At 38.3% G+C, this 16,933-nt stretch overlaps 1 protein-coding gene across 13 annotated transcripts in view; it reads left to right on the forward strand.

Moving 5' to 3' along the window:
* Window positions 1–16,933, forward strand: part of CDKAL1 (CDK5 regulatory subunit associated protein 1 like 1) — an 811,149-nt gene that overhangs the window by 287,555 nt on the left and 506,661 nt on the right. For all 13 annotated transcript variants that reach the window (XR_007191477.2, XR_007191478.2, XR_007191476.2 and 10 more), the window contains one exon: window positions 417–520. Coding sequence is in view for 10 of the 13 variants with exons in the window: in XM_048225746.2 (XP_048081703.1) it covers window positions 417–520 (104 nt within the window). In the remaining 3 variants the exon portion in view is untranslated. The remainder of the gene's footprint in view (window positions 1–416; window positions 521–16,933) is intronic.

The following is a 16,933-nucleotide window of genomic DNA, read 5'->3' on the forward strand; positions in this document are numbered from 1 at the left end:
TTTCTAAATAATACAGTATACATAAGCAATACTAAATTTCTATTTTTACAATGGCCAAGCAATGTCAGTGGTTTAAAAAAAATGTGGATGTTGAATTTCTTCTGATTAATCATTATAAGCATTTATAAACTTTGTTCCTCATCGATAATGTTCATTTGAAGATAATACTATGTGATTTGTGCAATCATTTTTGAATAGTTGAAACTTAAAAGAATTGCAAATTTAAATTTCTGTGCCTTCTGGAAATAAAACAAGTATGAAGTATGATAGATATCGGTTTATTAGTATTTCTCATATAAAGTGGCACGTGTTACTAAAATAACATCTTGGTGTAAGTTTTAGGTTTTTTTCCATGTTAAGTGTATACTATCTTTTTTAAAAAATTTGAGGCTAGTTTATTGCTATCATTTGAACAGGTGTCTCAACGCTTGTACCTACTGCAAAACTAAACACGCCAGAGGAAATTTGGCCAGTTACCCAATTGACGAACTAGTAGAAAGAGCCAAACAGTCTTTTCAAGGTAAGAGTTTCTAGAATTATGTGCGATTTTAGTCTTCTTAATAAATTATAATAGTCTTCTAAATAACCTGTCACTTTAAATACATGCTGCTTTAGCTTTCTGAAGAGTTCATAAGTATTTTAGCCTATATAGCAGAAATGTTGCCAGATTCAGTGAACCAGGTTCTAGTATTCACATTGCTCTTCTTTTACCACTCTTCCATTTTCTTCTGATGTATTTTGAACTTTATCACCCATTTTCACTTCATAGAAAAGACAAAAAATAAAACATAAAAATGAAATCCGTGACCGTCTGATGTGTTAAGACTTTTGTGGACTGAGTGAAGTATTTTTCAAGATTTCTACCTCTTCCTTTGCTAATTTTTGGGCCATTTGGAATGTAGAGTGAATAAATGTTTCCAGGAGTCTTGAAAAAGGTAGATTTTACTATCAGTCAATACAGATAACCCTCTTTATCTGCAGAACGTTGGACCAGCAAAGAGTGGTATGGGTAGAGAGTTCTAATGAGAATTATTCCTTTGTGTGTGTGTCCAGCTACGTCTGAATCATCACTTGCTGGAAAATGTGATTGTTTAGGTATCTCTCAGCATAAGACTTATCTTTAATGTGAGTCACAGTTGTGTTGACACATAACTGCTTAAACCATAAACTTCCTCTTTTGTCTCTGTTTATAGTATGTGTGTATAACATTGGTGTGTCTTTATACCCAACATGGTATAATCTATTGTCTCATAATCTTGTGGGTTAATAGTTATTGGCGATGTACTTTTCCTTTTAGGAAGTGACTTTAAGTGCTACTTTCAGTACTTCACACCCTAGAAATGAAAGTATGAATTCTGAACACGTTTCTTTATTTAAGCTATGTAAAGCTTTTATCAACTCTTTATAATAGAAAACTACCCTTGATTGATTTATTAACACTTCCCAACAATTTTTTTCTATTTTTACATTCTTAGTTCAGTCCCTTCCTTCATTCCCATTCAACTTATATTGAACAAGAAATAAAAGGCAGCTCATTGACTCCTGCCAGTGTTCTGTTTTAGAGCCAGGTAATTATCTAATCTGAAGAACAGTCTGAGTGATTGTCTTTTGTACAACATGACTATGTTAAGGCGTGTTCAGAAAGGGCATAAATTTGCACAGAAACCTAATCTATTTGAAAAATGATGCCTTTGCTGGCATTCTAAATTGGTGTTTATTTTTCCATATATCTGTCAGAAAATGGGGATATTAAAACTCTAAGATCTATCCACCAAACACTGCAGATTGGTAGGAGTATGAATTAGTTCTTTCAAAGTACTTTTCCAACGTTATGCATTTCTATCCGCAGCTAAATATAACTCTTAAAAATCTCACTTTACTGTGAAAATTTATTTTAAAGATCTAAAATTGATAAATCACCACGAAGGAAGTGAAGATATTCTCTTGGCTCCCTTATATCTATCTTCACCTATAACCTATCCTAACATTTTGATGTGATTGCTTCATGACTTAGTATGGACACAATGATTGATTGATTGACTTTTATTTAATTTCAATTAATTAACGTATAGTGTATTATTAGTTCCAGAAGTAGAGTTCAGTGATCCAGCAGTCTTATATAACACCCAGTGCTCATTACATCACAGGCCCTCCTTAATTAGACACAATCATGTATCACATTTGACTTGAGGTAAAAACCAGAAAAGAATAATCATAGCTTTTATAAACGAATCATAGAATTTTTCTAAAGGTATCCAACTCAGTTCTCTGATTTATCTTATTTATCTTTAGAAATGCCCTCTGAGCAATAGAAGTACAGGGTGTGACTTCGGTCAGACTTTATTGTCACTTAGCATCATCATAGCCCAGTGGGTTGGGCCAGTTAAGGTGAGCCTTACGAAGAATGTATCAGAGGTTAGCAGTGATGTGGTGTTTGTCCATAGAGACAGCCTTCGAAGAGATTTATTTAGTATTGCTTTCATCATCACAAGTGTGTGTTTGTGTATGTGTGTGTAGGTAGGTGTATTGCCTTTCTATTCCCAGCCATGAAATGTTTGCCATGTAACATCTTTCTGTTGTCTTGTTATCTGTATATTAGAGCTGAAACTGAATGCTACTTTTTGGACTGGACTGGTGAGCTCATTTGATTGATGTATGGGAGTGTTCCTAAAATATTGAGGTCATAACTTCCTAGACAAGCCAGGGTGGTTAGGAAAACTCTTAAGTCGTTAGGTATTCGATGCTCTTTGCCATAGGAGAGTTTGAAGTTGAAACAGTGTTCTGCTGCTGACCAGCCACCAGGGTCTGAAGAAGGTACTTGGCCCCCTTCAGGCCATGGTTTTCTCGTTACTGTGACATTTAGTATTGTTTGTTGTTAGAATTCGAGATAACGTACAGGAAGTTATTGGCTGTGTTCTCCTAGTGAAGAAGACGTGCTACTTAAACTGAAGGAATTTAAAGTGAATCCAAGAAGTCTAATTTTGAGTGAGAATATTGAAACATCTGTAACAGACATTAATGACTAGAGTCAAAGAACAGATTTTCTTTTGCTGCTGAAACATGTTTTAGGAAAAATGCCTCCATAGATAGAAACTATTTAGTGTGACCGTTACCTTTCATTCTCTTAGTTTGAGAAAAGCAAATTCATGCTGAGAATGGCCTTATATTCTTTTTCTACTATAGGAAGTACCCGTGGATAGCTCACATTTTAAAGACATTGAGTAGTTCATTATCTTTTTTTCTGCCAAAGACATTGGGATATTACCGATCTTACAGACTTTCTGTACGTGAGCTTTAAAATTGTGAAGAATAATTATGAAGGAAAATATAATAGAAGAATTCTCTCTTATCCCTGTGACTTTTGCATATTTGGTTCCTTAATAATTCAGGTGTTAGGAATATTCTTTGAGCTAGAACCGCTTAAATTCTGTATGACACCATTATTATTAAATGGCCCTATAATTAATAATAAACAGTATGGTTTTTTGAAAGGCTACTTTAAGATGAAAATCCTAAATATGCTGCCAATAAATTTTAGTATGAAAGCCACTCTGTCAGTGGAAGTTAAATTTCCCATCCTGAAAAGTAAATTTCCTTTCTTTTTCTTGAAGTTTTTGATGACTGTGTGTCAGAAATACCAAATGACTTTTAAAAACTCTGAACCAGGTGTAGAATGGGGATAGAACCCCGATTGCCTGTCATATGATACAATAAGAGCACAATTTCTTTCTGAATAGCATATCTATGAAACATTTTATATTCCTAAAACTTTATTTCTTAGTAGTCTAATGAATGAAGAGACTAAGGGCTGACCCAAAGGCAAGGGAGCATTCAGAAGAGATTCTGAAATAATCATGAAATCATTCTGAATGTACAGTGGATTCCCAAAGCACCAAAAATATACTGACTGTACATTCAGCTGCCAAAAAATGAGAAAAAGAGCTCATTAAATTTTGAAAGGATAGTTTTAAAGTCAAAATTATTTATATTTTTAAATAGGAACTTATTTTGCCTTTTACAAATAATACATGTGTGTGTGTGTGTGTGTGTGTGTGTGTGTGTACATTTAGTTTATATTTAGTTGGTTTCCTAGCTTTGTTTTCATTTTTGTTTTTTTCTTTTTCTCTCAACCCAGTCCCCTTGACATTTTCACCATCTCAACGTGTTTATCATTTCTGTGGCCATTTCTGAATATAAGATTTATCAGGTAACTTGAGCTTCTCCTCTCATTGTTCTAACAGCCTGTGGGGAAACATTTCCCCTCACCTCCTCACTTCTGCTGAGATTTAGGTGTTAAAAATTCCTGGGCATCACGGTGTTTGGGGACTGGGGTTTGACATGGTTGCATTTTAGATATTTAGAAAAACATGTCAAGTTGTGACCAGGACTTTGTTGGGGCCAGAATGAATTTACAAGCTAGTGTTTTCTAGGATATTTGTATTGATTTTTCTCTAGCGGCTAATCAATCAGTTTCAGTTGTATAAGTGATGGAGCAAACCTTTTTAAGTGTGCTGGGTGAGTGGTGTGGAAACAACACCTTTCACTGCTGTCTCTGGAATCAAAATGTAGAAATGATGGATGAGCTATTTTTATAGCGATTGTGTGCTTTTCTAGATCTCATTTGTGTGTTGCTACTTTTTCTCTCCCTCATAAATCTGAAAAACCCTAGCAGGATAAGTGGCATAAACCGGTTATGGAAAGGTAAATAAATTAAGATGAGATATTCGAAGCAGGGAGAAAATTTCTTGGTGTTTAGTGATTTTAGTATTAATGTTGAAATAAAAAAAATGATTTCCGTTTTATTTGAGACTTGTAAAGATACTGTCCGTTGTGTGTAAAATTAATTATGAAATGCAACTGGAAAACATTACCTCCTGACCTTTTATGTAGGAAAGAATATGAGCAGCATTTGATTTTCGGAATTTTTGGATTTTGTATGAAATTTGATTGTTGAGTTTTACAGTTTATATCGAGGCCCATTTGACTCATCAGTGTCAGCAGTGATTGCTATATACTGATTTGGATCTGAGATTAGAAAGGAGACCAATAATTGCATCCTGTTAATTTATATGGCAGTTATTTAAATGTCTCTTTTACTCCTTTATCTTTCATTTGTGCTATGTTGATATAAAGAAATTTCTTTCTTCTATAGGATTAATAATGTTGATTTATGTGTTTATTTATACATTGTCAACTTCCAAGGAGGATTTTAGGCAGCTTATATTCAAGGATTGTGCATGTAATGGACCCTGAAAATAAAAGCTGTATAAAATGTTGTATTGTGTTTGCAAAGAGGGAAGATAATTTTACAAACTGGTGAATCCTGGCTCTACAGAAGAATAAGGAAATATAGTGATTTATATACTTAGAGATGAGTGTGTAAAAGGAAATATATAGTTTATACTGAGGCAGGGAAATGTTTTGAGGCTGTAGACACTAAGAAAAATTCTTTTCCTTTCATAAGAGACATTGAATAATACACTTAAAATGCTTTTAGCTGGTCATATATAGAAATTCAAGATATAGTCTCTACATGGCCTTTTCTTCTGTTGATTCTTTAAAAAACCCCAAATATAATGTTAAATTGTAACTTTTCAAAAAAGTTTTAATGGGAGAGCTAAATAAATGTGATGTGCATAATACATATAACTTGATAGGGGAACGTGATGCCTAAATAATTAGGTGTCAGATATTCGATTTAAATAAGCTGAGATTAATCACTTTGATTTCAGAGAATGCTAGTTAAATCTGTCCTTGGCAAAGCAGAGTATAATTTACCTGGCCTTTGCCTATTCAGATCTCTGAGTTTCTCAGACAGTGGTGTTCAAGTCTTTTTCTTTTTTCTTTTTTTCTTTTTTTTAAGTAATAAAGGAAATCCTTTCTTCAAATGAAATTTGAAAAGTAAAAGCCGAGCCACCGTGGTTTTAGTAGAGATGAGGCCCTGTTCAGTGAGCCCCTTACCTCAGAGGCCTGGCCTCAGAACCTTTAGAATCCCGCCTGCATTGGCCGGCTTACATTGGTATCTCCCTGGTGCACAGGTTTTCCCCGCTCTGCGCAAGGAGAGCGTGCCCATGAAACACTTTGTGAGCCGAGGTGGCGTAAAGCAGAGAAGCAATATGGAAGAAATTTTGAGTATTTCCCAGACCCCCAAAATAACCCCTCTTAGACTTTACTGATATCCTAGGACGGACCCATCATGCCACAGGATCCACAAAGTCAGCGGAGCTAAGCGCAGATGCTCGCAGACACAGCTCAGCGCCGGGTGGCTTGGTGCTGGGAGGCGGAGTGTGCTTTCCTGGGAAGGAGCTCTGAGGGACCACTCACTTGCAGTGAGCGGAAAACAGGTAGGAATGTAGGCCTTTCATAAAAAGCAGAGTGGCCTCACGTGAGCCTTAGGACCATGGGAGATTTCCCGTGTTCCTTAACACCAGTCCAGGTGTGGCAGACGTTTTCTCGAAAGGGCTGGATAGTAAGTGTTTTAGGCGTGGTGGACCCGAAGGCCTCTGTTGGAACTGTTCCTTTCTGCCCTCGAAGCATGAAAGCAGCCACAGACAATACATAAATGAATGGGTGTGGCCGTGTTCCATTAAAGCTGGATTTATAACAGGAATTATGGATGAAAGGGCTCATTGGTCACCTTTGGGGAAAGCTAACTTGAACAAATTAGAGCAGACTCTCTGGCAGAACTTCTGTTGTTTCCAATATGCTAATATATGTCATAAATCGTAAGAGAAGGAGGGCGTGCTTGGTCTTTAGGGCCTAATGTTGATCTCGAAGAGATTGGTGTTCTCAATCTGGCTGTTCACTTTAGTCACTTGGCAATTATAACACCAAAACCAGACTGATGTCTGTGTCCCATTCCTGACAATCACACCACACTTTCTGTGGACGGGGAGCCCAGCACTTTCTAGAATACAGGTGACTCTGATGTACAGCCGCAGCTGAGAACTGGAGCTGAGAACCACTAGCTGAGAGAGCTTTTGGTGGAAGCTGTGAAATGAGCTGACCCTCTCCCCTCCACTGAGAGGGGTCTCGAGGAAGAGACCCTGGTTGATGAGTAAGGAATGAGCTGACTTGGGGAGGGGGGAGAGGCATCTCAAGTGCTTTCAGTTTGCCAGCACCCCCCTGCCCGAGTCAGCGGAGGGTTTCAGAATGCAAAGATGCTTAATTAAGGTAAAAGGGGCAATGATTTGTGTTATCCCCTAAGGTCTCACAAAAGGGTCAGCTGACGCTGAGTATTTACTATGCTGTCTGGGAACTAAAAAGATGAAAAATGGAAAAACAAATACATATTTCTTGTCATTAAGGAGCTCCTCCTAGTTTAGGACAGGAGAGCAAGTTGGGCTAATGAAAACTAATGTCCCCAGAACCAGGAAGCAGGTAACAAAAATCACTGAGCCTTTTGACATATATAAGTGCCTGGATTTCCAAAACGTCCATTATGTACGTGGGGCGGTGTCCACCACCTGACCACACCTGCATTACCTCTCCCCCTTCTCTAACTCTCGGCCCTGTTACCAAATAACTAGGCTTCTCCTCATGATCCTTCTTGGTAGAGTTCTTGTCAGCCACTGCCACTGGAGTATGCTTAGTATCCTAAATAGAGTCTACTTGCCGTTCTGAATCTTGGGGTTTCTGTGATGCTAGCAGTGTGTGAGAGAGAGAAACCGAGCCATGACTCCTTCGTTGAAGTAACCGTTGCAACTAGAGAGTTATTTTTCCATTCATTTGACAACTGTTTGTTGAGCACTTGTCAGAAACAGTTCCTGTTTCTGGTAACAGGCACCTGCTTTAGAAAAGTGCGGCTAACCATACATTATCATAATCAGCCTTTGATTACTGCTGCCGATAAGATAGGGAGGCCACTTGGTGAGGCTTGCTGACCCTTGAGCGAACAGCTTATCTTCGCTGTGGGAAACAAGGATGCGGTCCTGAGGCTGTTCAGCAGAATGGCATCTGTTCATAAGTGTCTGGATTTTCCTAGTTCGGAGAACATATCATCCAAAGTACAGAGAACTTGGAGCTTCTGGGAATACCTTTTTGTATCCGTCCAGAGGAAATCTGAGGTGTCATCAGTCCCCCACTGTTAGTGAGGTGATATTTTTTGGCGCCATTGTGGTCTACAAAGTGACTTGCAAATATGCAAGTATAGAATCATATTTAAAATAACGAAACCCAGGGGCGGGGGGCTGGGGGGTTGGGGAGCTGGGGCGCTGGGGTGCCTGGGTGGTGGACATTGGGGAGGGTATGTGTTGTGGTGAGCACTGTATATTGTGTAAGACTGATGAATCACAGACCTGTACCCATCAAACAACACATTATATGTTAATTTAAAATTTTTTTAACAATTAAAAATTAAAAAAATAAAATAACGAGTCCCTGGGAAAACAGCGGAGAATAGAAAAGCCAAGTGTTGATGGGAACCTGCACACTGAAAGTTGGCCATCATCACAGATGCAGTGTAGACTCTGAACTTCTGGAAAGTTTGTTGTCTATAAGGAAAAAACCCAGCTTGGCATTCAGTTTGAAAGATTTTCACGTGTGAGTTCGTGTAGCGAGTACTGAGAAATGTAGTGCTTCTCAACAGCATTCCTCAAACGCTGAAAGTCCCATACTGCTTTCTTAAAGTTGCATTATTTTGACATTCCTTGTTAAAACTTGTGGCCGAGCCCTTGAGAAGTGTAACACTCTGAAAGGCTTTCTGGGGAGGCTAAAACAATACATCCCAACTAGGTGTGACTCTGTAGTCACCTGGTCCCACTTCTGAAGCGCTCGGGCACCACAAAGGAATCCTGCAGTAGAGACCGATAGCATAGGGGTTTGTACACCCTGGGTTATCCTGTGAGATGATGCATCCAAGTGCAGGAGGTAGATAGTAACATTTGTGTTTATTTGTATTTTCTCATCCTCAGAATTTTTCTTTTGCATGTATTTTACACTGTGCATAATACGCAAGTACAAAAATGACTGAGTGTAATTAATGATGTGCATCTATGGGGATGCATTCTGAAAGTTTTTGACTGATTTGAGAAAGTGATGGCCCACTTCCCACTATAAATGCAGCACTTTCAGCCAGGCATTTGGTCTGAGCAGGGCAGTGGAGTTCTCTGCTCTCTGTTACGGTCCGAAGGTGCCCGTATTCTGTTTTGCTTGAGTGCAAATCCTTCTGCTTGAGATCAAATAAACAAATAATGAAGTTTATGTCTTTTGCAGGAAAACTAAAGCACTTAGGGAAGACTTGCTGTGCATGTCTGCCCAGAGATAGAGACTCTTTGTCCTCAGTGGCACGTTTCCCCTCTCCTTCCATCTGTGGTTTAGGCTGGAAGACTGGGCCAGGAGGGCACGGGGTCAGCATATGCAGCAGTGTGCATATTGGTTTAGTAGGTGCTCAATAAATGTTGAATGAGTTGCTATCCTGAATTGATGGGGCCTGATGAAATTCCATATGCAACTTGGAACCGGTAATGAAAATATAGCCTGGAAAAGCTAAATTTTAAAGTGGGCAAGAGATCTTGCTTAGTTTCAGCTGTTCTTCAGGCACAGCTGAGTGCTGTGTCTCACAACACAGGCTTGATTTTATGACACCAGATATTTCGTGGTGGTGGCTCTCCAAGATTTGCAACAGAAATAATTTACTTTTGGAAACTATTTCCTGAGAGTTAACAGCTATCTATCATTTTCACTAAGTGGGTTCATCCCACTTAGGTCCACATGTGTAGTTATAAATAAATACATATTTGCTTTGATTTTTTTTTTTTCCTTTTACTAAACAGAATTCTGCAAAAGGTTTTTGGTGATGGGGGACAGAAGTTAACCAAAGGTTTGCTTTCAGCGTCTGAACTGAGGCTGATCTGTCTCTGGGATCATTTTGGTGAACTTTAAAGGCTGCAAGTTAGTTTTGGAAGGTTGGTTAATGGAATTTTAATAGCCCTGGAAAGATGTGAAAGTGATACTGCTACCTGGTGGTTTGTAAACCTGACCTTTGTGAGATGTTTTCTGGGCAAAAGTATTACTTTGTGATGCCAGCAGCTCTTACTGATTCTGTGCAGTCTGCAGTTTTCTACCACTGGCCGTCAGTTCATTCCAGCTGAAAAATTATTAAATCTCTTCTCCTGCTTGTGTGGATATTAAATTGCAGTAAACATACTTGCACAATGTCAGGTATGGCGAGCATAATTTTCTGCATGAAAAAAAAATTTGTTAGTAGGACCTTGGCTGTTCCGCAGAGGTTATAAATTTCTCTGCTTCTTTTTATTTGTTGCTCTCTTTTATATATTTTTTTTATTTGTTGGTGAGTTCCAACACATTTCTTGTTATTTGTAATGTAAGAAAGAAAAAGTTTGATTTAGATTGCTGCCTTTAAAAAATAAGCCCCTTTAGTTCTTCATTTCTGGTGTCAGCAAAAGAAGGATGAGAACCTGGGGGTACTAAGAGGGTTTAACCTGTAAAAATATAATTGGGGAAGAATGGGCAAGATCTGATGAAAGAATGAATTGAATGAATGAGGGAAGAACGAATGATTAGATGACCATACACTCCACTTAGATTTTATTTGTTCAGGTTCAGTTAAGGAAGGGCGAAGGACAGTGCAGTAATAATCATCTGTAGAAGTGGATCTGAAGCTTTACTGTCTCTGCGAATAACCCCTAGAATAACCCCTGGGTTATGTATTTAAAATTGCACTTTCTCTCCCCCTCCTTTCTTGCCCCTCCCCACTCTCACACACTCTCTCTCTTTCTCTGTAAAATAAACAAAGTAAAAAAAAAAAAAAAAGGGTGGATCACCTGAGTGGCTCGGACAGTGTTGAGCGTCCGACTCTTGATTTTGGCTCAGGTCATGATCTCAGGGTTCTGAGATTGAGCCCTGCGTTGGGATCCACGCTCAGCAAGGAGTCTGCTTGCGATGCTCCCTCTCCCTTTGCCCCTCCCCTCACTTGCACTCTCTCTTTTTCTCTCTCTAAAATAAATAAATAAATCTTGAAAAAAAGATGACAGACATGCAGCCAGATTCCCAATTCAGTTGGTCAGCCATAGGCCCGGGTTTTGCATTTTCGAATGAATCACTCCAGATGACTCAGATGCATGCAGTAAGAACCACTTCTAGAAACTTTTGTGTAGAAAACTTTCTTCATTAAATAAATACACTGAGTCACGTAATCAGAATGTTCAGTGGAAATGGAGAAGAAGCACACCATTGATGCAAGGTGATAAACTAAAACTCTGTGCCTGTTTTTCCCACATAATAGATGCAGTGTGTGCGCGGGTTCCGTTCTTCCCACTTCTGGCCTCTCATCAGATTAGTGTGCGGAGTTTCACATACAGGTTCCAAGGCTCCATCTCAAAAGATTCTGATTCTGTGAGCTACCCTAAAGCCGTGGAATGGTTATTTTAAAAGCTGCACAGGTTTGGGAATCACCAGCCTAGGTTTTTTTTTTTTCTTTTTTTTTTTTTGGGTAGTCTGGTTCTTTTTGATGTATAAATTTGTACTGATTTTTCTCTCTTTAAGTATCACTTTTTGGGCTCAGTTTGCATCAAGCCTTTCAAAGCAGAATATCACACCATCGTAATTAGAAGCACAAAGGAGGATTTCACTCTCAAATATATTTTATAAAACAAATATATGTATATTGTGGAAATAATTCCTTACTGTGTATCAACATGATTGAAGTAATTAATTAGCTGATTTGTTTTTATAGGTATAGAAAGAATATGTCCATTTGTGTAGTTTGTAAAATATCTTTAGTTCCTCGAGATAAGGTGTGCCTTTGTTTTTCTTTATTCGAGAAGAATAAATTTAAGAAATGCTAAATCTGTATTGGTAGCTGGAATCCACATTTCTCTTGTTTGGAAAGCACTTAATTTTGATATATTTGCATGATGGAGTATTACACAGTTTTGAGTATTAGTGTTTACAAAGTTTATAATAACCTGGAAAGTGTTGGTTCATAATTGGGTTAAAAAACATGCTGTAGAATCATGTGCTATACAATCACAACTATTTTTAATAAGAAGCAAGCAAAAATAATTAAATACAGGAAAAAGGAGAACTAAGGCCAATAGGTTACTTTTGTTGGACGGACAAAAAGCATATTAATATTTTTTCTGCTTTTAATATTTTTTAAATTGCTATAAGTACATATCCTTTTAGACTGCATAAACACAGTCAACTTCATTTTTAAGGAATTGCATATTTTAAATTATCAGAGTTTTTCAGCTTAGAAAATTAACTCACACCTATTCGAAATAGAGCCACTTTTTATTTCTTGACTGAGATATGGGAAACAGAAATGTGACCATTTGGAACATTTGATACACTGAAACTTATTTGTATTTAACTTGGGAATTGGTGGATTCTGAGCATAGAATAGCCTGATAGTCTGAGAATTTACTTTCTACAAATGAGAAACTGTATGTAATGAAGACTTCTTCAGGAGAAATCTGGAAGCCCCCTGGCTTAACCTCTTCTGCTTCCTGCCCAGCTGAATGGTTGACACGGCAGTTCTGTGAATAAATCAAAGAAGAGCCGGCTAGCGGGAAACTTTTGCAATGATCTTTCGCCCTTCATTTTCAGATGAGGAACCCAGGGAGGACAGGGGACGTCCCTAAGCTCCTCTTCACTCCTGCAGTTCCCTCGCCACTGTCCTCAGCTTCTACTGCTCCATGGAATAGCATTAAGAACATCTGCTTTGAAAGACAGTTCAGAGGGTATGGGGGGAAAAAGATATGTGAGTAGGAGAAGCTTAGGGAAAGGAGAGCTGTGGGCTGGAAGACAGTGGTAGCTTCTTAGAAGAGCAGAGACTTGCTTGAGTCCGTGGAGGGTGGTTTGCATTTGGAGGAAAATACAATTGAACTTGGCTGCAAAGCCCAGGAGATGCCGGGTGATCCGGCTGCTTCTCCTTCCATGCTCCTCTTGTCTCGTTGCCTCTCCAACCGTTATCATCCAACCCTTCTTCCTTAGTTCCTTGAACATAGCACTAGCTCTTTCCCTTTCTTTGAAAGGTTTACCTGTGGTCTTGGCACAGCTGTCTCTTTCATATTAAAGTATCGGCTTCAGTGTCACTTCTTCACGGGGCCCTTCTTTGACCGCCGTATTTAAGGGAATCCTTTCCTCTTATTCTCAGTCATACCATACGTTTCCTCCAAAGCACTTATGATTTGTACTTCATACCCATTTGTTTGTTCCTTTCTTGATTTTAAAAAAGTTCTGAGAAAGTAGTGAGAGTTCATGATTTCTTCTCCCTAAAACTTGTGGATAAACTATTGAAACATCCTAGTAGACCATTAACTTGGTGGCTCTCATTTAAACACACCTCTCAATATTTGTACTTTGTATAGATAGGGCCCTTCCACGGTGACTGTCAGCTTGGCCATTGTGTCTTGCTTTGGCCAGTGTAACAGTAGGAAGCATAATGCTAGTAGATTTTGACTGTCCTGTGCACTGGGGCTTATTCTTGTGGGATGTCGAGTGGAGCCCTGAGCCACCTCGTTAGGAGGTCCGGCTACCCTACAGGCAGTATCATATGAACAGAGATGCGTAGCCAGCCCACACATCTTCCAGCTCCTCTGCTGAGACACCAGACTTGTAAATGAAGAAGCCGTGTTGAATGTTTCAGCTACCACATTGATCAAAAGAACAGCCTAACGGAGCCTAGCATGGATTGCAGGATTGTGAGGAATAATAAGTTATTGGCGTAAGTCACTAACTTTTAGTGCACTGTGTTGTACAGGCATAAGTATATTGTGTTCGATATTTGTAAGAACGTATTTTAAAATAAAAATTTTCTAATACCTTTATTATATTAACACCTTTTAAGATTAGCCAGATATATCCAGGATTGCTTTTCATTAAATGAAATATGGTGGTAATAATAGGATTATGGTTTAAACAATTACTGGCATATCACTAGGAACTGTTAAGCACAGAGAGAAGTAAAAAAAAAAACAGCGCCTTATAGTTTGCAGTCTAATATATGAGCCATTATATCCCTGGACTCAGGTAATCCTAAGGTACTGTGCATTTTGGTTAAGAACAGAATAGGCTAACAGCTGTTTCTGTAGTTTGTTAGCTCTGTGGCCTTAAGAAAGCTCTTTGGTTTATTCTCTCTCAGCCTCAGTTTTCCCATTAGCTAATCAGCACGAATAGGAACCAAGCTAATGTAATGCTAAGTCTGTGATACTTTGAGAATACTTGGTTGCTAATATATTGTTCTTAACCATATAACAAGAGGGCAAGAAGGAGGAGGAGGAACAGGAGAAAAGAAGTCGTTGCCTAAGAAAATGCTGTTGCCACTTTAGTTGCCTTTTCTTTTTTTCTTTCCAACTGTATTCCGTGTGCCTTTGTTCACATACCCCACCTACTATCACATGCTCTTGCCTGGGCTGCTTTTCAGAAGAAACGCTGGACTCTGGATGTGCTCCTCCCGTCTCTAAATACATACCAATCACTTAGGGATTTTGTTAACCTGCAGGTTTTATCCTTGTAGGTCTTGAGTGGGGCCTGAGACTGTATTTTCAGCTCCCAGGTGATGCTGGTATTACAGATGCTCGGATCACACCGAGTAAAAAGGGTCTGTAAGATGACAGGTTATTCATGACCCTTCTTCGCCTTTTGATCTTAAATCTCCTCTTCAGCCACTAGTTCTCGCATTCTGTACCACATTATTTGTTCTTTAGTCACAGAGTTTTTTCTTCATACATCCATGACAGTGCTTGCCAGGTCGAGTTAAAGTGGTTTGTTTCAATGTTTGCGTCCTCACTTTACCTGCTCTGTGGTAAGGACTGCCTGAGTCTTACTTATCTTTACCTCACAGTTCATGTTCAGTAACTGTGTTTTGCATGAATGCACACACACCCTTACGATTCTTGCTGCTTTAGACTGGAAACTGCACGTTTCACCTTTCCAAGCGGAAGTAACGACTGCTCTCACAGTGAACCTTTTAAATGTCTGGCCATGGATGCTGGAGTTTGAGGGACTAGTCAGCCAGTGCCCTTGATTGGTAATGAGAGAAAGACGGATTGTTCACAGATGTGAGGTAATTTAGAGAGGATAATGTGGATTGGGCACAGTTAAAACTATTCTTTTTTGGTGAATATTAACGTACACCCGTCCTATATTATATTAGCAAGTAATGGCAAACTAGATAATATTTAAAATAAAGTAAGTGCTTTACATAAGAAATGTTGAAGAAAACTGGAACCAAAAAGATAATATCTGTTTTCTTTGAAAAACGGATTGCTGCATCTTGTATACAAGTGAATTCATTTCTATTTTTGCATCTATATTTACTCTGGTTACATCTAGGCTCTATTTTTCAGACGAGTTAATTTATATGTAACAGTCTGGCCTTCATTTACAGTTGTACTGACTTGAAGATATAATTCACTATGTAATTAGTTTTGGTAAGAAACTGGGGGGGGTGGTAGGAGAAACTTGGTACTATGTTGAGAATAAATTGAATAGATTTTTTAAATAATTTCTTTCAGTTTGCTAGCCCAGCATTTGAATGTTCCCAGCAATATGATTTCTGCAGCTAAGTTTTCAGTAAGTGCTCTTTATAAAATCATAAATGCCTCAATTACATATAAATTCATAAATGCGATTACATGAAAATTATACCTACCTATGAATTTTGGAAATCTGTAATGTTTTTGCTGAGATTCACTGATGTTTTGCATTTTATTGTATATTTCTTGACTTAAAATAATATTTAAAATAGCTTACCTTGAGTAAATACAAGAGATTGGTTGAGTTTTTTTTCCCTAGCACATTGGCCAAGGTTAGTGTGAGGTTAGTGTGCAATTTAATCTTAATTGTTGTTACTATTATTTATTTAATATACATCTGTCAAGTACCTATTAAGTGGAGGATTTGTGACAGTGACAAGTGAAATGCGGTATACATTTCACATTTTCCATAGTGAATGTTGGAACATTAAAAGAAGGAATTTGTAATTTGTAAGTATGGCTTGATAACAAGTTACGAAATAAATATGTGTTTTTCTTCACTAAAACACAACTTGCTGAATTATAAGGTGCCACTTAAAGTTGAGTGGCTTGTTCAGATTAATTTAGATAAAAGAACTAAGAAGAAACTTGGATCAGTGTGTTTTAGGTAAGAAGGTATTTCTCAAGTTGGGTATCTGCTCATTGTTGACATCTAACCATGTATTCAGCTACCATATTGCTAATCATCTTAAACATGGACTCCAGGAAGCGGAATGGCTATCACCAAGAAAATAAAAATTTATTTTATATGCTGCAAAATATTTATTGTATTCTACCACCAGAAACATAAAATGGGCTCTTCGCACATCAGTGGTTTTATTGTCTTACTGCTTTTATTTTCATTCTTACTTGTGATAGTGATTTTTTTCAATGAATACAGGTATGATTATAAATGTAATTCAGATGTTATACTGTTTTGTGGGCCCTTCTATTAATAAAATTGCCTAAGAAGTGGGCATCAAATAATTTTCTTTGCGCTTTTACACCTGGCTTTTCATCATTATGTTCACTCGGTGAATTGCAGCTGCCGGCATTCTTGTCCCTGTTCTACAGACGCACAGAGAGGTTACGTCGCAAGTCTGAGCAGGAGTCCTGAAACAGACTCTGATTGATGGGCCAGCACCCTTGGCACTGTAGCGTGTGTGCCTCAGGGAAGGTGTTGTACTCAGATACTCGATATTGCAAATGCAGAGCTCGTGATAGCACGGTGTCGTTCATTATGATAACTGGGGTCATCTCATCAGATGTGATCATTTTGAGAGAATGCAGTCATAATGTTCCTGAATGGTGGCACTGACTCACTTCACAGGTCCTCAGTTTCATTGGCCATTACGGTTTCAAAGGATTAGGTATCTGTGAAAGACAAGAGAATGCTGAAAATCAGCTCCAAGCACTCATTTTAGGCTCTAGGAACCTTAACATACTAAGAG

The sequence above is a fragment of the Ursus arctos genome, unplaced genomic scaffold (assembly GCF_023065955.2).
Source record: "Ursus arctos isolate Adak ecotype North America unplaced genomic scaffold, UrsArc2.0 scaffold_31, whole genome shotgun sequence".
NCBI lineage: Eukaryota > Metazoa > Chordata > Mammalia > Carnivora > Ursidae > Ursus > Ursus arctos.